Genomic DNA, 24,822 nt, shown 5'->3' with positions numbered 1-24,822 from the left:
CTGCTTCCCATTACAAAGACAATTGTGGATCCACTTAGCCTTGAATTCCATGTGCATTAACTTCTTAGCAATGAGAAACCTATTGATCTCTATCTTTAAATACACTATATGACTATTAACTTGCTGTTTCACAAGATTGTTTCTATCAACCTCCCACCACTATAAGGATACAGTTTACTCAGAGAGCAGCAATGAGTGCAACTCATGAACAAATGAGCATTTACACATGAACTTATTTATTTTAATACAACATTATAAACGTTTGTTAGGCATTTAAAGTCTCATGATACCATACCTTGTATGGGGATGACTCAATTCTCTCTCCAAACAACACTTGTCCCAAATTCTCTGAAGGCCGTTTCTCAGTATCATTCTGACAGAAGTCAAACCTTTGCAAAGATAAGAAAACAATTGTAAACACACGTGGTAAAGCAAAAAAACACACCAGGTTTTAACTTATCACAATGTGCACAAAAGAGTTCAACCCAGTCAAACATAAAGTGATGGTCCTTGGTAGGTCAAATGTAAAGAGACAGGAGATGTGGGGGGGCAAGTTTTTCTTCAGTATACAGCGAGGGGTGGGTGCCTGGAATGTTTAGTGGTACAGGCAAAAACTTTCGTGTCTTTAAAGAGATATTTGGATAGGTACATGAATGTGAGGAAAATGGAAATATATGGGCATCGTGTCAGCAGAAAGGTTTAGTTTAGTTGGCCATTTGATTAATAATTTATTTGGTTCAGCACAATATTGTGGACAGAAGGACCTGTTCCTGTGCTGTATTGTAATTTATGAAAGAACAATAGGCAATAGAAATCCTCTGATTTTTCCCAGTACAGAGCAGCTCTTAAAAGTACGGATTAGAAACAGAAATCATCAACAGCAAGAAAATTTTCAACCATGAAAATTGGAATAACAGCCAAAACAATCCTTTTAGGAATAAAAAGCAAACAGGAGGAAATCTGCAGATGCTGGAAATTCAAGCAACACACACAAAAATGCTGGTGGAATTCAGCAGGCCAGGCAGCATCTACAGGAAGAAGCACTGTCGACGTTTCAGGCCGAGACCCTTTGTCAGGACTAACTGAAATAAAAGATAGTAAGAGATATGAAAGTAGGAGGGGGAGGGGAAAATGCGAAATGATAGAAGACCGGAGGGGGTGGGGTGAAGCTAAGAGCTGGAAAGGTGATTGGTGAAAGTGATACAGAGCTGGAGAAGGAAAAGGATCATGGGACGGGAGGCCTAGGGAGAAAGAACGGGGGAGGGGAACACAGTCTGCTGTGCAGACTGGGAGACCGTTCCGCTGACCACCTACGCTCTGTCCGCCAGAGAAAGCAGGATCTCCCAGTGGCCACACATTTTAATTCCACGTCCCATTCCCATTCTGATATGTCTATCCATGGCCTCCTCTACCGTCAAGATGAAGCCACACTCAGGTTGGAGGAACAACACCTTATATACTATTTGGGTAGCCTCCAACCTGATGGCATAAACATTGACTCCTCTAACTTCTGTTATTGCCCCTCCTCCCCTTCTTACCCCATCCCTGATTTATTTTCTTACCCCCCCACTTTTTTTTCCCTCTCTCTGCCCATCACTCCCTGTTTTCCATCTCCCTCTGGTGCTCCCCTCCCCCGTTCTTTCTCCCTAGGCCTCCCGTCCCATGATCCTTTTCCTTCTCCAGCTGTGTTTCCCTTTTGCCAATCACCTTTCCAGCTCTTAGCTTCATCCCTCCCCCTCCGGTCTTCTTCAATCATTTCAGATTTCCTGCTCCCCCTCCTACTTTCAAATCTCTTACTATCTTTTATTTCAGTTAGTCCTGACAAAGGGTCTCAGCCCAAAACGTCGACAGTGCTTCTTCCTATAGATGCTGCCTGGCCTGCTGTGTTCCACCAGCATTTTGTGTGTTGCTTTTAGGAATAAAGCTGCATTTCAAATCCAGTGTCACAGACTGTCAGGAAAGAGAAAACAGGAAAACTTAGAAATGCTCAGTAGGTCAGACAGCAGATGTGAAGAATTAAACAGTCAATGACCTTCCATCAGAATTGTATGATATACATTAGCTTGATGACATGGTCATAAATAAGATGCTCCACTGATAAGAAATATATTTTCTCGCCACTTAGATATAAATAGTACACATCAAGAAGGAAAACCTAGCTTTACTGAACACAAAGAAAATGACTTGTGTTATAAGTGAAGTGAAGGACTAGAGAAGGAAGAATCTGACAGGAAAGTATGGGAAAATGAGAAGAACGGATAGACTCCATGAGGGTGGGCCATAGGGGTGATAGGCAGGTGAGAAGAGTTAAGAGGCTGAAGTGTAGAATAGAAGAGAGGGGAGGGGCAAGATATATAAAAAAAAGAGACAAAAAAAATTACCGCAAGTTGGAGAAATTGAAGCTCATGCCATCGGGTTGGAGGTTAACTGGAAGGAGTTTGCTCCTTTACCCTGAGAGTTGTCTCATCATAGAAGAGATGGCCATGCTCCCCACACAAGCAGCTTTTATTTCACTGTGTGGTCAACCTCAAAGCTCCCACAGACAAATTGCCCAGGAATACTGCACAATTCCCATGGTTCACAGTAAACCAGCAGAATATTCAGCCATAGGCACATCTGCACTGTTCAGTCTTCACCATCTACCCATCCTAAAAGACCTTGCTTGTTTCCAAGACTTGGTTTAATCTCTTACACAATTACAAGAAACTTCACGAATTGGTGTTTGATCAATTGAACTGATGCACGATGTCATTTACCTTTGAGCTCCATTCCAAATACAAACAACAAACTTCACAACAGATGTTAGTGATACGAGGCCTAATTCTGATTCAACACCCCACATTTAAACATTCTCAAAATAAGGAGTCAACCATTTAAGACAGAGAAAACATGAAAGTTTTGGAAGGTTTCTTGGGTCAAATGTGAATGTGGTTTGAAGTTACCATTGGATCAGCTATGATCACCTTTACAAGTAAAACCAGCTCAAGACACTGAGGGCCTATTCCTGCTCATGACTGCATATTCATGTGAATAAAAAACAAAAAAGGTTGTCTCTTCACTGCCTCTGGAAATTAGGAATGACCAATATTAGTCATGCAACACAAAAAACAGGCTCTCCATATCTGCATACAACATCTCCACTAATCCCATTCCCAGCCACAGCCTTCTTTGCCACATAATTTCAAGGGCTTACCCAAACATTTCTTTTTGTCAGTGCCTCAAACACTATACTGCACTGCAATGAGAAGCCATCAATTTAATATTGCCACACAGACAATGAGTGGAGGAGTTTGGTGAAGTTCTTTAACAGAGAATAGGGTCGTATAAAGATTAACGTTGGGCACAATCCACATAAATACAGGCCCAATGGCTCTTTACAAATGTACTCACGCATCATATTCATATGGCAGAACAGATTCCACGGAGTCCAGTCTGTTCACAAATACTTCAATGCTTGACTGAAAAGAGAAAATAACACTATAAATACACTTTCAAAGCCACGGAAATCCTGTGATTAATGTTAGAAATTTCACTGCATCAAGCAGAAGAAACATTCTTTCCTATCATTATCTTTTAATATTTATGTTTGTGAGGTCATTCCTCATTTTCAAAAATCAGTGTAGGCCCAGTCTGCTTCTCCTTTGCTCATTGTTTAGTTCTTTGCCTCTTTTTTTTCCTCTACCCAACCCAGAAATCCTCCAAGAGGACCACAACCTTGTTGTAGGGTTTGGAGGCTTGCATCCCTCAATGACCCAGAGAGCTATGCTGGCTGGAGTCAAGGCTTTATGCATTGGTAGGGCCCCCCATGCCAAACAGGTCAAAGGGTAGAGTGGTCCACCAGTCCTCCACTCTGGGGATTCAGCTCAGCGCTAACAATCCTGACTGGTAAAACAAAAATGTTACAGAAACAGCAATGAAGAATCCTTCTACACCTGAGTGCAACAGTATTCCTGAGTCTCCACCTGGACTTGCATAAACTAAAGGAATTTGAAGCTCTCAACATTAACACCTTTGGTGTAGACATGAGCATATGCACTGCCCCCACTTTCTGAAGTCAATGACACGCTCTCTTATTTTGCTGACCTTGAGTGAAAGGTTGTTGTTGTGACACCACGCCACTAGGCTCTCTATCTCCTTGTACTCCAACCCTTTGTTTTTTGAGATATGGCTCACTGTAGCAGTATCATCTGCAAACCTGCAGATGGAGTTACAGCAGAATCAGGTCATGTAGTGGTGAGTGTACAAGGAGTTGAATATGGGCCTGAGGTTGTGATCTTGCGGAGCAGGAGTTTTTGAATAACTGTTAGGTCAAAAATTAGTCCTTTAAGTATAACTAAAAGCAATAGCAAAGCCTGTGAGTAAAAGCAACCGAAGTGTGTGGCAAATTAGATGGGATTGTCAGTCAAGAGGCAATAGAAAATATTTAAGGGAGTCTTATTGTACTATCTGTTATAGCAACTGGCTGTGCAGAAAATAAGAAGCTGCATAGAGTTCTGGACTCTGCCCAATATGTCACTTGCCACCATTGGTATTATCTACAGGAGGCTGTGTCTCATCAAGACAAAAACAACCAAAAATCACCACTATCAGAACCATGCTGTCTCTCCATAGCCACCATTGAAAGGTACAGAAGCCCGAATCCCCACACATCCAAGTACAAGAATAACAACACCCCTCCCACCATCTGTCAAACACCTAACAGTTTGTGTATAATTTATGTTTAGTTATGCTCCCTTGTGAATGCTCTTCATCTTACCCTACATTGCCTATGATGATGCTACAACTAAGTTTTGCATATCAACAAGGTCAAAGCAAAGAAAGAATTTCACAGGGAGATTCCACAATCCCTCGTCACCAAAAATGGTTCAAAGATGCATCAAAAAATTATAAAGGAAAGTAAAGTTAAAAACAAGTGGCAAACTAGAAGGTTAGAAAGAGTTTAAAAACATTAATGACTTGAAGATTTTAGGAAGAAAAATTGAAATGTGAGATAAAGTAAGCCAGATTTCAAATCATTCAATACCATGTGCACATTGAAACATATATTAACAATCAAAACAACTTAGTGATGTGCTGGGGGCAACCCACAAAAGTGTCATGACACATACTGTCACCAACATAGCATGCTCACAACATTGAGCAGAAATTCACAAGCAACAACAGTGAATGGCAGAGCAGGCTCAATAGACCAGATGGCCTACTCCTGCTTCAACTTCTTATGAAACTTTCCTCCTTCACACACACACAGACAGGTCTCCAAACCCAGGACAAGGCCACCTACAGGTCTTCACCCTCCAATGGACTCTCAGTCATCAGACCTCTGACTTCTGGACACACCGACCCAGGCCTTCAACCACTGGGCCTCAACTTCCAGACTTCAGTCATCAACCTTCAGGCTTCGATCTTCAGTATCAAATTCTGGACTCTGACCACAGAATCCCGAACTCCAGGACCTAAACTCCAAACTTGTGCGGCCTCTGACCTAGGCCCCTGCGGCATCACAGGCCCTTACGCCTCCTGTCCACATGTACCTCTGATCCCAAACTCTGTAGAGCTGGGTGGAGGTGAGGGTCACCTACCCTTGTCCACATGATCCGCTGACCCTGGTCATTGACTCCAGCCTGATTTCTAACTCCCCCTCAACCTTGACCCTAAACCCTCACCTGACTCCCAGTTCCACATGCTGTCCCCAAAAACCATCCCTACAAACCTAAAAATCAGCACAGACATCACAGATCATGCCATCTTGACCAGAACAGCTCCAATAGGAATCAGAACAGAAGATATCTGATATCAGAATCAGGTTAAATATCGCTGACATATGTTGTGAAATACATAGCAATGAAAAAACTATGAATTACAATATGAAATACATTTTTAAAATTAAATAAGAAGTGCAAAGAGAGCAAAGCATATACATTTAGTGTCACACACACAAAATGCTGGTGGAACGCAGCAGGCCAGGCAGCATCCGTAGGGAAAAGCACAGTTGACGTTTCGGGCCAAGGCCTTTCGTCAGGACTAACTGAAAGGAAAGATAGTAAGAGATTTGAAAGTAGTGGGGGGAGGGGAAAATGCAAAATGATAAGAGAAGACCGGAGGGGGTGGGGTGAAGCTGAGAGCTGGAAAGGTGATTGGCAAAAGGGAAACACGGCTGGAGAAGGAAAAGGATCATGGGACAGGAGGCCTAGGGAGAAAGAAAGGGGGAGGGGAATACCAGAGGGAGAGGGAGAACAGGCAGAGTGATGGGCAGAGGGGAAAAAAAGGAGGGGGGGGAAACTAAATATATCAGGGATGGGGTAAGAAGGGGAGGAGGGGCTTTAACAGAAGTTAGAGAAGTCAATGTTCATGCCATCAGGTTGGAGGCTACCCAGCCGGTATATAAGGTGTTGTTCCTCCAACCTGAGTGTGGCTTCATCTTGACAGTAGAGGAGGCCATGGATAGACATATCAGAATGGGAATGGGACATGGAATTAAAATATGTGGCCACTGGGAGATCCTGCTTTCTCTGACGGACAGAGTGTAGGTGTTCAGCGAAACGGTCTCCCAGTCTGCGTCGGGTCTCACCAATATATAAAAGGCCACACCGGGAGCACTGGCCACAGTATACCACACCAGCCAACTCACAGGTGAAGTGTCGCCTCACCTGGAAGGACTGTCTGGGGCCCTGAATGGTGGTGAGGGAAGAAGTGTAAGGGCAGGTGTAGCACTTGTTCCGCTTATAAGGAAAAGTGCCAGGAGGGAGATTGGTGGGAAAGGATTTTGGGGGGGGCGGGCGCGCGAATGGACAAGGGAGTCGCGTAGGGAGTGATCCCTGCAGAAAGCAGAAAGGGGGGGGGAGGGAAAGATGTGCTCGGTAGTGGGATCCCGTTGGAGGTGGATTTGATAGAGGTATACAAAATCCCACCACTGCCCATAAGGAGTTGATACATTCTGCGTTACCATATAGTTAGCCAGTTTAATTGGTCATTGTAAGTTGTCCTGTGATTAGGCTAGGGTTAAATTGGGGGTGGTTGGACAACACGGCACGGAGAGCCAATTCCGCACCATATATCAATAAAATCCAATAAAAATTATGAGTATAGATAGGATAAATTCAATTAAGCTTTTTCGTCAGAGTTAGGGTGAGAATACAACTAGAGGTCATAGGTTAAGGGTGAAAGGTTAAATATTTAGAACATTGAAAACCTGCAGCACAATACAGGCCCTTCAGCCCAAGATGCTGTGCCGAACATGTCCTTCCTTTATAAATTACCCAGGGTTACCCATAGCCCTCTATTTTTCTGAGCTCCATATACCTATCCAGGAGTCTCTTAAAAGGCCCTATCGTATCTGCCTCCACCACCATCGCCGGCAGCCCATTCCACGCACTCACCACTCTGTGTAAAAAACTTACCTCTGACATCTCCTCTGTACCTACTTCCAAGCACCTTTAAACTGTGCCCTCTCATGTTAGCCATTTCAGCCCTGAGAAAAAGCCTCTATCTACAAAATCAATGCCCCTCATCATCTTATACACCTCTATCAGGTTACCTCTCATCCTCCATCACTCTAAGGAAAAAAGACCAAGTTCTCTCAATCTATTTTCATAAGGCATGCTCCCCAATCCAGGCAACATCCTTGTAAATCTGCTCTGCACGCTCTCTATAGCATCCACATCCTTCTTGTTGTGAGGTGATCGGAACTGAGCACAGTACTCCAAGACTCACCGCGTGTTCCAACGACCATGGATTTGCCCCGGCCATCGATCCCGGTTGCCCCAGCAACCCAGGGCATATTGAAAACCCAGACTCCAGCACCATCACATGTTCCAAGGACCATGGACAGCTTCAAAGCGATTGCGCAACCACCGACTGCGACTCCAGCCTTGAACTCCAGGCCGGGTCTTCACATGCTGCGATTGTGACTCCCGTCTCCCCTTCCCCCACCACCACTCTGCAATCCCCTCTCCCTCAGATCCCACCGTCAGCTCCTGGGCCCTCAAAGGTTCCATCTTCCTCTCACCCCAACCCTTCCCTCTCCACTGACACTACCAGCCTCCCTCCCCCCTCTGATCCCATCTCTCATCCGTGCCGGGTCTTTACCATTCCCTCCAACCTTCAACTCTCTGAGGCAGAGCGCTGTGTCCTCAGTAAGGGCCTCAGCTTTGTCCCTCTTCGCCCACACCTCAGCGAGTTCCACGTATGCCATGACGCTGAACTCTTCTTCCGCCAGCTCCGTCTCCGAGCTCACTTCTTTGACAAGGACTCTCCTACCCCCACCGATGACCCCTTCTCCCATCTTCAACCCTCCTCCTCTTCATGGACACCCCGCTCTGGTCTTCTGCCTGCTCTGGATCTCTTTATTGCTAATTGCCGACAGGACATCAACCATCTCGACTTCACTACACCCTGTTCCAATTCCAACCTCACTCCTTCCGAACGCGCTGCTCTCCGCTCCCTCCTCACCAATCCCAACCTCACTATAAAACCTGCTGATAAGGGCGGAGCTGTTGTCTGGCGTACTGACCTCTACCTGGCCGAGGCACAGCGACAACTCTCTGATACCTCCTCTTATTTACCCCTTGATCATGACCCCACTAAGGAGCACCATGCCATCGTCTCCTATACCATCACCAACCTTATCAGCTCTGGGGATCTCTCATCCACTGCCACCAACCTCATAGTTCCCACACCCCGCACTTCCTGTTTCTACCTCCTACCCAAGATCCACAAATCTGCCTGTCCAGGTAGACCTATTGTCTCAGCTTGCTTCTGCCCCACCGAACTCATTTCTGCATACCTTGACACTGTCTTATCCCCCCTTGTTCAATCTCTTCCCACCTACGTTCGTGACACTTCTCACACTTTGAATTTTTTCAATGATTTTAAGTTCCCTGGCCCCCACCGCCTTTATTTCACCATGGATGTCCAGTCCCTATATACCTCCACCCCCACCAGGATGGTCTCAAAGCTCTTCGCTTCTTTTTGGATTCCAGACCTGACAAATTCCCCTCTACCACCACTCTCCTCCATCTAGCGGAATTCGTTCTTACTCTCAATAATTTCTCCTTTGGCTCCTCCCACTTCTTCCAAACCAAGGGTGTAGCCATGGGCACCCATATGGGTTCCAGTTATGCCTGCCTTTTTGTTGGCTTTGTGGAACAGTCCATGTTCCAAGTCTATACGGGTATCTGTCCCCCTCTTTTCCTTCGCTACATCGACGACTGCATTGGCGCTGCCTCCTGCACGCATGCTGAACTCGTTGACTTCATTGACTTTGCCTCCAACTTTCACCCTACCCTCAAATTTACCTGGTCCATTTCCGATACCTCCCTCCCCTTTCTTGATCTTTCTATCTCCATCTCTGGAGACGGCTTATCTACTGATATCTACTATAAGCCTACAGATTCTCACAGCTACCTGGACTATTCCTCTTCCCACCCTGTCTCTTGCAAAAATTTTATCCCCTTCTCACAATTCCTCTGTCTCTGCCGCATCTGCTCTCAGGATGAGGCTTTTCATTCCAGGACGAAGATGTCTTCCTTTTTTAAACAAAGGGGCTTCCCTTCTTCCACCATCAACTCTGCTCTGAAACGCATCTCTCCCATTTCCCACACATCTGCCCTCATCACATCCGCCCGCCACCCCACTCGGGATAGGGTTCCCCTTGTCCTCACCTACCACCCCACCAGCCTCCAGGTCCAACGTATAATTCTTCGTAACTTTCGCCACCTCCAACGGGATCCCACTACACAGCACATCTTTCCCTCCCCCCCTTTCTGCTTTCCGCAGGGATCGCTCCCTACGCGACTCCCTTGTCCACTCGTCCCCCCCCATCCCTTCCAACCAATCTCCCTCCTGGCACTTATCCTTGTAAATGGAACAAGAGCTACACCTGTCCTTACACTTCCTCCCTCACCACCATTCAGGGCCCCAGACAGTCCTTCCAGGTGAGGCAACACTTCACCTGTGAGTCAGCTGGTGTGGTATACTGCGTCCGGTGCTCCCAGTGTGGCCTTTTATATATTGGTGAGACCCGACACAGACTGGGAGGCCGCTTCCCTGGAACACCTACGCTCGGTCCGCCAGAGAAAGCAGGATCTCCCAGTGGCCACACATTTTAATTCCACGTCCCATTCCGATATGTCTATCCATGGCCTCCTCAACTGTCAAAATGAATCCAAACTCAGGTTGGAGGAACAACACCTTATATACCAGCTGGGTAGCCTCCAAACTGATGGCATGAACATTGACTTCTCTAATTTCCATTAATGCCCCTCCTCCACTTCTTACCCCATCCCTGACATATTTAGTTGTTTTCCTGTTCTCCATCTCCCTCTGGTGCTTCCCCCCCCCCCCCCTTCTCCCGAGGCCTCCCGTCCCATGATCCTTTCCCTTCTCCAGCTCTGTATCACTTGCGCCAATCACCTTTCCAGCTCTCAGCTTCATCTCACCCCCTCCGGTCTTCTCCTATCATTTCGCATCTACTACTTTCAAATCTCTTAGTAGCTCTCCTTTCAGTTAGTCCTGACGAAGGGTCTCAGCCCAAAACGTCGACAGTACTTCTCCTTATAGATGTTGCCTGGCCTGCTGTGTTCCACCAGCATTTTGTGTGTGTTGTTTGAATTTCCAGCATCTGCAGATTTCCTCGTGAGTACTCCAAGAGAGGTCTGACCAGGGTCCTATATATCTGTAACATAACCTCTGGCTCTTAAACTCAATCCCACGGTTGATGAAGGCCAATGCATCATATGCATTCTTAACCACAGTGTCAACCTGGGCAGTAGCTTTGAATGTCCTATGGACTCGGACCCCAAGATCCCTCTGATCCTCCACACTGTCAAAAGTCATATAGCTATATTCATCATAGTCATTATTGCTATATTCTGCCATCATATTTGACCTACCAAAATGAACTACCTAACACTTAACTAGGTTCAACTCCAGCTGTCACTTCTCAGCCCAGTTTTACATCCTATCAATGCCCCACTGAAACCTTCGACAGCCCTCCACAATATCCACAGAACCTCCAACCTTTGCGTCATCAGCAAACTTACTATACCATCCTTCCACTACCTCTTCCAGGTCACTTATACAAATCACGAATAGAAGGGCTCCCAGAACAGATCGCTGAGGCACACCACTGGTGACCGACCTCCATGCAGAATATGACCCGTCTACAACCACTCTTTACCTTATGTGTGCAAGCCAATTCTGGATCCACAAAGCAAGGTCCACTTGGATACTATGCCTCCTTACTTTCTCAAAATAATTGTAACATGAGGGAGGACTTCACTCAGAGGGCGATATGAGTGTGGAAGTGGTCGCTGCGAGTTTGATTTCAACATAGTAGACACGTTTGGGGAGGGGTATAGAAGGCTATGGTCTGGGTGTAGGTTGATGGCAGTAGGCGAAATAATAGTTCGGCATGGACTGAGTGGGCCGAAGGACTTGCTCTTGTGCTGTAGAGCTCTATGACTGTCAAGGTATCATCGCTTCTGTCTTGAGATGGTGTTTCAACTGTTTGATGCACCTGTAAGGACCTCCAAGTCTCCTCGGACATCTGAGTGGATACTGGGCACGGGAAATAATGTCAGAAAACGCTGGAAACATTCAGTGGGTCGGGCAGCGGATATTGCGGGGGGGGGGAGAGAGAAAAGGGGAGTCTGCGTTGCTCTCCAGAGGTTTGCTGAACATCGATTCTCCTCCCCATGACACCACCAACCGTGGTCGCAGTACTCGCCGTCTGCCCCGTTTCTTCATGCCGAGTGTCCGATGCGGCCGCCACCCAGGGTGCGGGGCAGCCCAGGCCCTAGGGCCCGGGGCCGAGATCCCTGGCGCAGGCAGCAGCCACCGGCCCGCCAGCCCTTCCTTACCTTACACGTCTCTGTCTCCTCATCCTTCTGACAGAAGCTGACGGGTGCCAGGCCAGGTAGGTAGAAGGCAGCGGAGAGCGGCAGCAAGACGAACATCAACAACCGACAATTGGAGGCCTCCATGGTACGGGCCAGGGCGAGGCGGCGGGAGATGGGAGCAGTGCGCGGTGTCTTCTGGGTGGCTGTGGCGTCCGCACGACCCGCCCTCCGGCAGCTATGGCAACCAGTCGCCGTGGTAACGGCGGCCGGGACGCCTAGGCCCGCGACTTGTCCGGCGCGCCGCACAGTCTGAGGCAGATACAGCAGGCGGCCCGATGAGGAGATCAACCAACAAATGGAGGCAAAAGCGGATGAGAAGGACGAACGGCGGGTGGTTGGTGACGACAAGGGCCGTGGCGCCCGGAATTTGCAACAGCCTTCACTGAGGAGAATCATGCCGGAATTTCAGCAAATAGACTCAAGGTTTATATCACTGACTTGGAGGACCTCGTATTTGTTGTCCTGCAGTAGCAGTGCGATTCAAAGACATAAATTACAAAATAAATCAGTGCAAAAATCATGATAGTGTGAGAGAACTATGGTTGATAAGAGTCGTGCAATATCTAGTCAAGATGATGATCGTGTGGATAGTCAGAGGCTTTTTCCCACGGCTGAAATGGTTGCCACAAGAGGACACAGGTTTAAGGTGCTGGGGAGCAGGTACAGAGGAGATGTCAGGGGTAAGTTTTTTACTCAGAGAGTGGTGAATGTGTGGAATGGACTGCCGGCAACGGTGGTGGAGGCGGATACGATAGGGTCTTTTAAGAGACTCCTGGACAGATACATGGAGCTTTGAAAAATAGAGGGCTATCCGCTAGGGAAATTCTAGGCAGTTTCTCGAGTATGTTACGTGGTCGGCATAACATTGTGGGCCGAAGGGCCTGTAATGTGCTGTAAATCTCTATGTTCTATATAAGAAAGAAGCGTATTTAAATTTAGGAAGCAAGGTGCCGACTAGAAATTTACAAGGTAGCCAGGAAGGAGCTGGAGAATGGACTTAGGAGAGCTAGAATGGGACATGAGAAGGCCTTGGCGAATAGGATTAAAGAAAACCCAAGGCATTCTACACCTATGTGAAGAACAGTAGGATGACTAGAGTGAGCTAAGAAGCTGCTACAAGGGTGACCTACAGGTTAGTGGAGAAAAAGAGTGCCTTACACCTCCTTTAGGTAGAAACATATCTCCACCCCTCCACACATGATGTTGTGTAATAAGGTTCCCCATGGTGGGCTCATTCAGAAAGTCAGGAGGCATGGATCCAGGGAAACTTGGCTGAGTGGATTCAGGATTGGCTTTCCATAGAAGGCAGAAGGTGGTAGTAGATGGAGCACATTCTGCCTGGTGGTTGGTGACTTGTGGTGTTCCACAAAGACCAAAGGTTACATTGATAAGATACAGAAGTGGGTGGAGTTGTTGATTGTGTAGAAGTTCATTGTAGGTTACTATTTGACATAAGAAGATGATTGTGGTCTTTTTCAGGGATAGGGGAGTCTAAAACTCAAGGGCATTAGTTTAAGGTGAGATGAGAAATATTTAAAGGCGCTCTGAGAGGCAAGTCGGAATTTCCACACAGAAGGTGGTGGTTCGATGGAACAAAGTGCCAGAGGAAATTACAGAGACAGGTTCAAGCATAGTGTTTAAAAATATTGAGACAGGCACATGGATAGGAAAGAAATAGAGGGATATGAGCAAAATGCAGGAAAATGGGATGAAACTCAATATGCTTCTAATTTCTTAGATGTTTGTGTAGATTCGGCATGTCATCTAAAACTTTAACAAACTTCCATAGATACACAGTGGAGAGGTAGAGAATATCCTGACATTGTATATCAGCCTGGTATGGAAACACCAATGCCCAGGAATGGAAAAGCCTTTAAAAAGTGGTGGACACAGCCCAGCCCATCACCCCCTTCCCACCCCCCCTCCATTGAGTCCATCTACAAGGAGTGCTGCCTCGAGAAAGTGGCATCCATCGTCAAGGACCCACCATCCAGGCCATGCTCTCTTCTCACTGCTGCCATTGGGAAGGAGTATAGGAGTCTGAAGTCCCACACCACCAGGTTCAGGAACAGTATTAAGGCCTCAATCAGACTCCTGAACCAGCATAGATAACTTCATTCAATTCAGCTCTGAACTGATTCCACAACAATGGCTATTATGGATTGTCCTATCTGTAATAACAGGTCAGTCGTAATATAATTTGTAGTGCTTTGACTCTAAAACTGGATGAGGCTTGTATTTATGGTAAGGTATGATGTCTTTTATGAGTTTGTGTATTAAAGCAAGATTTTGCTGTTTGCCATTTGATTGTGCCTGTGTAAGGAATCAGATTATGTTAAACTGCTACAGGATCCTGTATTGTGTTGGATTGTTTCTGGTCTCTCTTGGCATTTTCTGCATTTATCATCTTGAATTTGTTGGTCTTTTATTATGTATTTTTGATCATATTTTGTATTAACCACCTGATCCTGTCATAATAAAAGATAAACTGTGCAAATACAATAGTAAATATTATTGTTTTTGCAGTTTGTCTTTTTTTGTACGTTGGCTGTTTCTCTGTCCTGTGAGCAGTTTTTCATTGATTCTATTGTTTTCTTTTGTATCAACTTTGTTGTTGTTGTTCGTCCTTCGGAGTCGAAGACGACCACGACTTCTGTCAGGTGGAGGGTTTGTGACTGTGGGTCCGGAGGTGACTGGTGAGGCCAATCCGGGCCCTGAAAGCTCGCCCACACGTGGGACACATGAGGGTAGGTGCTGCAGTGGAAGTGGAGGTAGTTCGAGCCTTGCGCACTGCGCGTTTCCTCTGAGCCTCTGCGGTGCGTCTGATTTCTGCTGCACACGCTCCATTAGTGGTCCTGCGCCACCATGTTGGGCGGTCCAGAGCAAGTGATTTCCAGCTACTGGGATTGATGTTGAGGTCTTTGAGGGACACTTTGAGGCAATCTTTGAAACGTTTCTTCTGCCCTCCAACTGAGCGCTTGCCCTGGCTCAGCTCTCCATACAGCAGCTGTTTTGGTAGTCGACTGTCAGACATCCTGACAACATGGCCAGCCCATCTGGCTTGGGCTTTCTGTAGGAGGGTGTAGACGCTGTGGGTGCTAGCCTGCTCCAGGACCTCCGTGTCTGGGACTTTGTCCTGCCATTGTACGTGGAGAAGTCTGCGGAGGCAGCTCAAGTGGAAGTGGTTGAGCTGTTTAGCATTTCTGCTGTAGACAATCCAGGTCTCGCTGGCATAGAGGAGGGTGGTGAGAACCACTGCTCAGTAGACATTCAGCTTGGTGGTAAGGCTGAATCCTCTCCGCTCTCATACATTCTCACGGAGTCTCCCAAAGGCGGCACTGGCTTTGGCAATTCTGTTGCTGATCTCTGCAACTATGTTCACCGCTCGTGATAGAGTACTGCCCAGATAAGTAAAGCTGTCGATTGCCAGTAGCTTCTGCCCCTTTACTGTGATGTGTGGTTCCTGGTAGGGCTTTCCGGGTGCGGGCTGGTACATAACTTCGGTCTTTTTGGTGCTGATTGTAAGTCCGAAGTTGCCACAGGCTCGTGAGAAGCAGTCCATTTCTCGCTGCATCTTCTGCTCTGTGCTGGCGTTGAGGGTGCAATCATCAGCGAATAAGAGGTCTCTGATGACAGTCTCCTTTACCTTTGTAACAGCCTGTAGACGCCGGAGGTTGAATAGCCCACCGCCAGTCCTGTTTCTGACATGTATACCATCCTGACAATCGCGGAAGGCATCATTCAGCATAGCAGAGAAGACCATGCTAAAGAGTGTAGGGGCGAGAATGCATCCTTGCTTCACACCGTTTGTCACTGGGAAGGCTTCTGACTCGTCACCATCATGCCATCGTGGAACTGCCGAACAATCGTGATGAACCTGCTAGGGCAGCCAAACTTCTCCATTATCTTCCATAAGCCATCTCTGCTGACCGTATCAAATGCCTTGGTCAGATCGACGAAGGTCATAAAGAGGTCGCTGTGCTGCTCTTGACATATTTCCTGGAGTTGGCGTGCAGCAAATATCATGTCGACAGTTCCACGCTCTGCACGGAAGCCACACTGGCTTTCTGAGAGGAGACTTTGCTCAAGGTGTTGGAGAAGGCGATTAAGCAGGACGCGAGCCAAAATCTTCCCAGCTATGGACTGGAGAGAGATGCCTCGGTGATTGTCACAAGACTGGCGGTTGCCTTTCCTCTTGTAGATGTGGACTATGCTGGCATCTTTCAACTGTTGTGGGACCTTTCCTTCATTCCACATAGACTGGAAGAGCTCAGTCAGCTTCTGCATCATGAATGGGCCTCCTGTTTTGTAGACTTCAGCGGGGATTGCATCTGATCCTGGTGCTTTGCTACAAGAAAGTTGCCTGATGGCTTTTCTGACTTCTTCTGTGGGGAGGTTGTCAAGGTCCAGGTTGATCTCCACCTGAGGTAGGCGAGCAATGGCATCATTGATTTCGGCAGGACGGTTGAGGACCTGGTTGAAGTGTTCAGCCCATCTCTCCAAAATCTGCTTTTTCTCTGTCAGCAGCCGAGTCCTATCTGCACTGAGGAGGGGGGAGGAGCCAGAGGACTGAGGTCCATACATAGCCTTCAAAGTGTCGTAGAAACGCTTGGTGTCGTGACTGTCTGCGTAGCCCTGGATCTCATCGGCCTTATTGCTGAATCAGATATCCTGCATCTCACGGAGTTTCTTCTGCACTTTCCGTCTTGCACTGGCGAAGGCATCTATCTTTGCTTGTGAAGTGGGATCGTTCTGGTGCGCTCTGAACAGTTGGTATTTCTCTGACAACAGTGCCTGTATCTCCTCGTCGTTCTCATTGAACCAGTCTTGATGTCTACGGATTGCTGGTCCAAGGTGTTCGAGAGCGGTAGAGTAGACTGCATCTCTGAAAGCCGTCCACTGCTCTTCAATGCTGGTGTGATCATCCTGGGGTGTGTCAAGCAGCCTGTTATCTAGGTCTTCACGAAATTCTTCTGCAACTACGCTGCTCTTCAGCTTGGAGACATTGAGTCTCTTTGCAGTCTTCTGACCCTGGGGTCTTCTCACAGGCAGGATGCGAAGAATCAACTTTGAATGCCTGCAAGAAAATGAATCTCAGGGCAATATATGGCGGCATTTACTCTGTGTACTATGAAAATATATTTACTTTGTACTTTGATTCCTAGCTGGAGCAATTTCAGGATTTGTCTGGTAGAATAGATGAGAGAAAAGTATGGATGTAGTCTTTTTGGGTTCTCAGAAGACTTTTGATAGGGTCTGACACAAGTTGCTGAACAGAGTTAAGAGCACATGGAATTTTGGATAATATACTAGTGCGCACTGGGCTTGATTAAAAGATAGAAATCGAAAAATAGGAAGAGCATGCCTTCAGGTTGACATACTGTGACTAACAAGTACCACAGGATTAAGAGGCTTCAGTCCCAAATCCTACAATTTGTATCATTGCTTTGGTCAAGGAGGACAGATGTAACTTTTCAAGGATTGCTGACATTTGAAACAAAGTGGGAATGTGGTTGTAGAGTCACAGAAAGTACAGCGCAGAAACAGGCCCTTCAGGCCATCTATTCATGCCAAAACCATTTAAACTGTCTACTATTGACCTACACTGGGACAGTAGCCATCCATACCCCTACTCTACATGTACTTATCCAAACAGCTCTTAAATATTAAAATTGAGCTTGCATGCACCACTTGTGCTGGCAGCTCATTCCACACTCTCACGACCCTCTGAATGAACAAGTTTCCCCTCGTGTTCCCCTTAAACTTATCACCTGTCGCTCTTAACCCATGACCTCTGGTTGTAGTCCCACCCAGCCCCAGTCGAAAAAGCCTTCTTGCATTTACTCTATCTATACCCCTATCAAATCTGCTCTCAATCTTTCTGGTTCTAAAGAATACAATTCTAACCTGTTCAATCTTTCCTTATAACTCAGTGTAACTACACTGGTCCAATGAAATAACGGCCACGCATCATACAGATGTCCTTGAAGATTTATTTTTATCTCTCTTTCTCTTTCTTGAACAGACACCATGAAAACTACGAGTAAACAAAGGAAATAAAAGGTTTGAAGCATACATCACTCAGTCTTTTAAAGTCTGTCAAGCTAGTGTCCGCTGATAAACAGGCCCAAAACGCGTTAGCACAACGGAAGTGTGCTGACGTATTGCTCCAGGGGTTGATTCCTAATGGGTTTTTTTTTTCGTTTTTTTTGTAGTTAGTGGGTCTTTTTTTTCTTAGTTAGATGAGGCTCTTTTTTTTCCTTCTTTCCCTTACATAATTTTTTTTTCATTTTTATATATTACGATCAGTTTTTATTTTCTTCAGCTTTATTAATTGTATATATATTAACTTGTTGAAGTTTTGCATCATCATACAGCTGGAGAAGACTATGTACCAATAAAAAGATTCTAAAAATGAAAATGGAAGTGTGCTGAAGTCAAATAAAATCACTGAAAATGTATCACACTGTCCATGTAAGGCACATCAACAACATTATACACAATACAAAACAAATGAAAACAATTACTGTGTGCGCCTCTTGGACCACATGGAGAATATGGTTATCTTGGCCTTGTGTCTTTCTCTGCATCCATGTTGGTTCTGACTCATAATGCCACAGTCATACTCTTACTAAACTCTGGTCATGTGACCTGTTATACTCTACATTAAATAAAACCTTACATAAAGAGCACAAAATTCTCAAACAATATTTTAAGGTGAAATGTTTTTAAATAATTTTTTTATCAATGTTACCTTTTTAACATCTTATTTATTACATATTTAATCTTTTTTATTTTTTTATGGCTGTATGAACTCAAACCATAAGAACCATTAAAAACCATAAGAAAACCACGAAAATTAATACAATTATTTATGAAGGCCAATGTGCCAAAAGCTTTCTTTTTGACCCTATCTACCTGTAACGTAAATTTTGGCAAATTATAGACCTGTATTCCCAGAACCCTTTGTTCTACCACACTCACTGTTCACTGTGTAAGATCTACCCTGGCTGGTCCTAATAAAGTGCAACACCTCACACTTGTCTGCATTCAATTCCATCTGCTACTTTTCCAGCTGATGCAGATCCCTCTGCAATCCATGATAGCCTTCCTCAGTGTCCACTACACCCTTCATCTTGGTGTCATCTGCAAATGTGCTGATCCAGTTAACCGCATTATCATCCAGGTCATTGATATAGTTTATAAAAGAACAAAGGACCCAGCACCAATCCCTATGGCACACCACTGGTCACAGGTCTCCAGACAAAGAGGAAATCCCCTACCACCACACTCTGGCTACTCCCACAAAGTCAATGTCTAATCCAATTTACTACCTCATCTTGAATGCCGAGCGACTGACCAAGGGATTGAATTCAAGAGCAGGGAGATCATGCTGCAACTATACAGGGTACTGGTGAGGCTGCACCTGGAGTACTGTGTGCAGTTCTGGTCTCCATCCTTGAGGAAGGATATACTGGCTTTGGAAGCAGTGCAAAGGATGATTCCAGGGATGATACACTCTAGTTCAGAAGAATGAGAGGGGATCTTATAGAAACATACAAAATTTTGAAAGAGATTGTTAAGATAAAAATAGGAAAGTTGTTTCCATTGGTAGATGAGACTAGAACTAGGGGACATTGCCTCAAGATTCAGGGGAAAAGATTTAGGACAGAGATGAGGAGAAACTGTTTTTCCCAGAGAGTGGTGAATGTGTGGAATTCTATGCCCAGGGCAGCAGTAAAGTCCATGTAGACAACATCCATTCCTTGCCTTCATCCACTCTCCTGGTAATTTCCTCAAAAACCTCTATAAGATTGGTAAGACATAACCTACCACACATGAAGCCATGCTGACTATCCTTAATCAGTTAGTGGGATCCCGTTGGACTACCAAACACATTTTTCCCTCCCCCCCCCTTTCTGCTTTTCACAGGGATCGCTCCCTACGTGACTCCCTTGTCCACTCGTCCCCCCCATCCCTTCCCACCGATCTCCCTCCTGATCTTATCCTTGTAAACGGAACAAGTGCTACACCTGCCCTTACACTTCCTCCCTCACCACCATTCAGGGCCCCAGACAGTCCTTTCAGGTGAGGCGACACTTCACCTGTGAGTCGGCTGGTGTGGTATACTGCGTCCAGTGCTCCCGGTGTGGCCTTTCATATATTGGTGAGACCCGACGCAGACTGGGAGACCGTTTCATGGAACACCTTCGCTCAGTCTGCCAGAAAAAGCAGGATCTCCCAGTGGCCACACATTTTAATTCCACATCCCATTCCCATTCTGATATGTCTATCCATGGCCTCCTCTATTGTCAAAATGACTCCAAACTCAGGTTGGAGGAACAACACCTTATATACCGGCTGGGTAGCCTCCAAACTGATGGCATGAACACTGACTTCTCTAACTTCCGTTAATTCCCCTCCTCCCCTTCTTACCCCATCCCTGACATATTTAGTTGTTTGTCTGTTCTCCATCTCCCTCTGGTGCTCCCCCCCCCCCTCCTTTCTTTCTCCTGAGGCCTCCCGTCCCATGATCCTTTCCCTTCTCCAGCTCTGTATCACTTTCGCCAATCACCTTTCCAGCTCTTAGCTTCATCCCACCCCCTCCGGTCTTCTCCTATCATTTCGCATTTCCCCCTCCCCCCACTACTTTCAAATCTCTTACTATCTTTCCTTTCGGTTAGTCCTGACGAAGGGTCTCGGCCCGAAACGTCGACAGCGCTTCTCCCTATCGATGCTGCCTGGCCTGCTGTGTTCCACCAGCATTTTGTGTCTGCATATTTTCTCTTGTTTACTATAACAACCTTATATTTCTTGCAACAGACTGCAATTTCTTAAAAGAAATATTTCTCTAAATCCCAAGACCATTAGGCAGTCTGTAATATAGCCCCATTAACATGATCAACCTTTCTTATTTCCCAGTTCCACCCATAACACTTCACTAGTCAAGTTCTCCAGTCAGTCCTGATCGACCACTGCTGTGTCATTTTCCCTGACTAGTAACACCAACCCTCCACCTTCAATCCCTCTTGCTCTGTCACATCTAAAACAACAGAACCCCGAAATATTGAGCTGCCAGTTCTGCCCCTCATGCAACCAAGTCTCAGTAATGGCTACAATATCATAATTTCAGGTGCTGATCCGTGCCCTGAGCTCATTCGCCTTGCCCACGCTACTTTTTACATTGAAATATAGGCAGTCCAGCACACTAGTTACACCATGCTCAACCTTTTGTTTCCTGATTTTGTCTGAGGTCTTAACAACATCTGCTTACATAATCTCCCCACTAACTGTTCTGGCATTCTGGTTCCCATCCTCCTGCAACTCTAGTTTAAACTCCACCATACAGCATTAACAAACTTTCCTGCTGGGATATTAGTCCCCCTCCAGTTCAGGTGCAAAGCATACCTTCTGTACAGGTTCCTCCTTCCCTGGAAAATATCACAATGATCCAAAAATCTTATGCCCCTCCTCCTACACCAACTCCTTAGCAGCGTGTTAAGTTCTATAATCTTCCTAATTCTGGCCTCACAAGCACGTGGCATGGATAGCAATGCTGAGATCACAACCCTGGATGTCCTACCCTATATCTTAGCACCTAACTCTCTAAACTTCCTATGCAGAACCTCATCACTCTTCCTACCCATGTCATAGTACCTATATAGACCATGACCTCTGGCTGTTCACCCTCCCCCCTTAAGAATGCTGAGGACTTGATCCGTGACGTACCGGACCTTGGCACCTGGGAGACAGTACCATATGGAATCTCGTTCAAAGAGCCTTCAAAGAGATGCAGACAAGCTGTGAGAAACATGAGCTTAGCAAATAGAGTACAATGAAGGGAAGTATAAAATTATAGATAGAAAGATGTTGGGCAATATTAATGTTCAGAGATCTCTGTGTCCTACACAAGTCATTAAAAGGTGATATGCAAATTCAACAAGCAAATGTTGGCTTTTACAGAAAGAGAATTTTGAATACATGGGTGTATGGGTTTTAAACTTCAATCGAATTTCATTTTGACTTCCTATTCCCATTCTGACATCTCTGTCCATGGCCTCCTCTACTGTCATGATGAGGGAAAAATCAGGTTGGCAGAGCAACACCTTGCATTCTGTCTGGGTAGCTTCCAATCTGATGGCTTGAACATCAATCTCTCTAACTTCCTGTAATTTCTCCACCTCTTTCCTCTATTTTTCTATTCCCCATCCTCTTTATCCTGTCACCCCTTCTCTTCTCACATGCCCATCACCTCTCACTGGTTCTCCTTATCCTTTCCTTTCTTCCATGGTCCATTGTCCTCTCATTAGATTCCTTCTTCTTCAGCACTTAACCTCTTCCAACTATCCCCTCTGAGCTTCTCACTTCATCGCCCTCCCCCATCAACTCACCTACCTACCCCCCTCACTTAGCCTCACCTGTCACCTTCTAGCTTGTATTCCTCCCCCTACCCCCATGTTCATATTCAATAGGTTTCAACAGGTACATTTAATGTCAGAGAAATGTATACAACATATATATCCTGAAATTCTTTTTCTTCGCAGATTTCCACAAAAACACAGGAGTGCCCCAAAGAATGTATGAGAGTTAACCGTTAGAACCCCAAAAAGCCCCCCAGCTCCCCCCTCCCAGGCACAAGCAGCAGTAAGGCAATGACCCCCTCCCCACCCACCAGCAAAAAGCATTGGCGCACCCCCCCCATCAAGCATTCAAACGTGCAGCAAAGCATCAATAAAGACACAGTCTTGCAGTACCCCCAGGACTACTTGTTCACTCAGTAATTTGACAAACCATAGGCTCTCTCTCTCCCTAATAAGGGAAAAAGAGGTGTCCCCGTTTCACAGCAAGAGGGTAGGCATAACAAACAACTGGCTGATTTATGATGTTAAAAGTCTGTTGTGTCACTCTTTCCAAGCTCTGAGCCCAGAGAGTTGGCCCCAAAAAGGCTCAGGTCTCTGGACACACAGCCCATGTTCTGAGTTCTGCCCAATTCCTTTCCAGTCCCGATGAAAGGTCTCAGCCCTAAATGTCAGCAACACACACACAAAATGCTGGAAGAACTCAGCAGGCCAGGCAGCATCAATGGAAAAGAGTAAACAGTCAATGTTTCGTCCTTCATCAGGCTGCCTGGCTTGCTGTATTCCTGCAGCATTTTGTGTGTCTTGCTTGGATTTCCAACATCTCCAGATTTTCTCTTGTTTGGGCCCAAAATGTAAACCGTTTATTTATTTCCATAGATGCTGTTTGACCTGCTGAGTTCCTCCAGCTCTTTTTGTGTGTTATATCTGGAGAATGTCCTGTGGTTACAATCATATAGGGCCTTGATGAGACCACATCTATGGTATCATGATGCAATTTTTGTCTTCCTACCTATCAGATGATATGCTTATTACATTGATTACTCAGATGGCAAATCACTTCAAATCTGTAACATCTTTATGCAGCAGGTCCTTCACATGGTGGGGGGGGGGGTTTAGTCTGCTGGGTATCTGGAATTTAGAAGAAGAGAACTGATCTCATTGAGACTTAATAAGGAGTTAGATGAAAAGAGGATGTGGGCCTGCCTGAATAGTCTTATCACCAGAGGGGACAGTTTCTGAATAAGGAATAGGACTGAAAATGAAGAGCAATTTCTTCCTTCACACTAGAGTGAGTCTTTGGAGTTCTCTTTTCCAGAGGACAGTGGAGATTCAAGTGACTGACTGAATTTTCTGTACATTGGGGGAATCAAAGCACCTGGGAAATTGTCAGGGAAATGATGTGGACAATCAGCAGAGCAGACTGAAGGAGACAAATCACAAACACAAGAAAATCTACAGATGCTAGAAATCCAGAGCAACTCTCACAAAACCCTGGAGGAACTCAGTTGGTCAGGCAGCATACATGGAAATGAATAAACAGTTAACATTTTGGGCTGAGACCCTTCAGAACTGAGAGGGAAGGGGGGGGGAATGCCTGAATTAAATGATAGGGGAGGGAAAATAGGAAGGTGATGGGTGAAGCCAGGTGAGTGGGAAAGGTCAAGGGCTGGAGAACAAAGAATCCAATAGGAGAGGAGAGTGGACAATCAGAGAAAGGGAGAAGTAATAGGCAAGTGAGAGGAAGTAAAAGGTCAGAGTGGGGGAGAGAGGAAAGGTGGGGGGGTTGGGGGGGGAAATTTTGTTTACCGAAAGGAGAAATCAATATTAATACCATCAGGTTGGAGGGTACCCAGGCAGAATATAAGGTGATGCTCCTAAGGGTGGCCCTTTCTTGGCACAAGAGACCATGATGGATTGACACATAGGATTGGGAATTGTAGCAGATAAGACAATAAGACATGGGAACAGAATTCGGCTGTTCAGCCCATTGAGTCTTCTCTGCCATTCCATCCTGGCTGATCCCAAATCACATTCAACCCCAGACAGCTGCCTTCATGCTGACATGAAGAATCAAGAAACTAACAACTTCCACCTTAAATACACCCATGGACTTGGCCTCCACCACAGTCTGTGGCAGACTATTCCACAGATTCACTACTCTCTGGCTAAAAAATCATCCTTACCTCTGCTCTAAAAGGTCGACCCTCAATTTTGAGGCTCTGCCCTCTAGTCTGGATACCCTGACCATAGGAAACATCCTCTCAACATCCACCCTGTCTAGTCCTTTCAACATTCAGTAGATTTCAATGAGATCTCCCCACATTCTTCTAAATTCCAGTGAGTACAGGTCCAAAGCTGCCAAATGTTCCTCATATGCTAACCACTTAATTCCCAGAATTATTCTTGTGAGCCTCCTCTGGACTCTCTCCAATGACAACACGTCTTTTCTGAAATATGGGGCCCAAAAATTAAGAGTAAAGAAAAGTCAAGTGCAAAAGAGTAAAAGATTACAATATTTTAAAAGCACAATGAGTGTAAGGGCACTTTATCTGAATGCCTGTAGC

The 24,822-nt window shown here is 45.8% G+C and overlaps 1 protein-coding gene across 1 annotated transcript in view; it reads right to left on the bottom strand.

The window, feature by feature from the left end:
* LOC140734149 (transmembrane 9 superfamily member 2-like) overlaps positions 1-12,308 on the bottom strand; it is a 78,005-nt gene extending 65,697 nt beyond the window's left edge. The window contains exons 1-3 of the mRNA XM_073057749.1: positions 11,859-12,308; positions 3,391-3,458; positions 296-389 (exon numbers count right to left, since the gene is read on the bottom strand). Coding sequence (XP_072913850.1) covers positions 296-389; positions 3,391-3,458; positions 11,859-12,293 — 597 coding nt within the window. The 5' untranslated portion in view covers positions 12,294-12,308. The remainder of the gene's footprint in view (positions 1-295; positions 390-3,390; positions 3,459-11,858) is intronic.
* Between the last annotated feature and the right edge of the window lie 12,514 nt (positions 12,309-24,822).

Source organism: Hemitrygon akajei, chromosome 10 (assembly GCF_048418815.1).
Source record: "Hemitrygon akajei chromosome 10, sHemAka1.3, whole genome shotgun sequence".
NCBI classification, from domain to species: domain Eukaryota; kingdom Metazoa; phylum Chordata; class Chondrichthyes; order Myliobatiformes; family Dasyatidae; genus Hemitrygon; species Hemitrygon akajei.
Note: the sequence above shows the minus strand (reverse complement) of the source record. Positions and strands in the feature narration are given on the sequence as shown.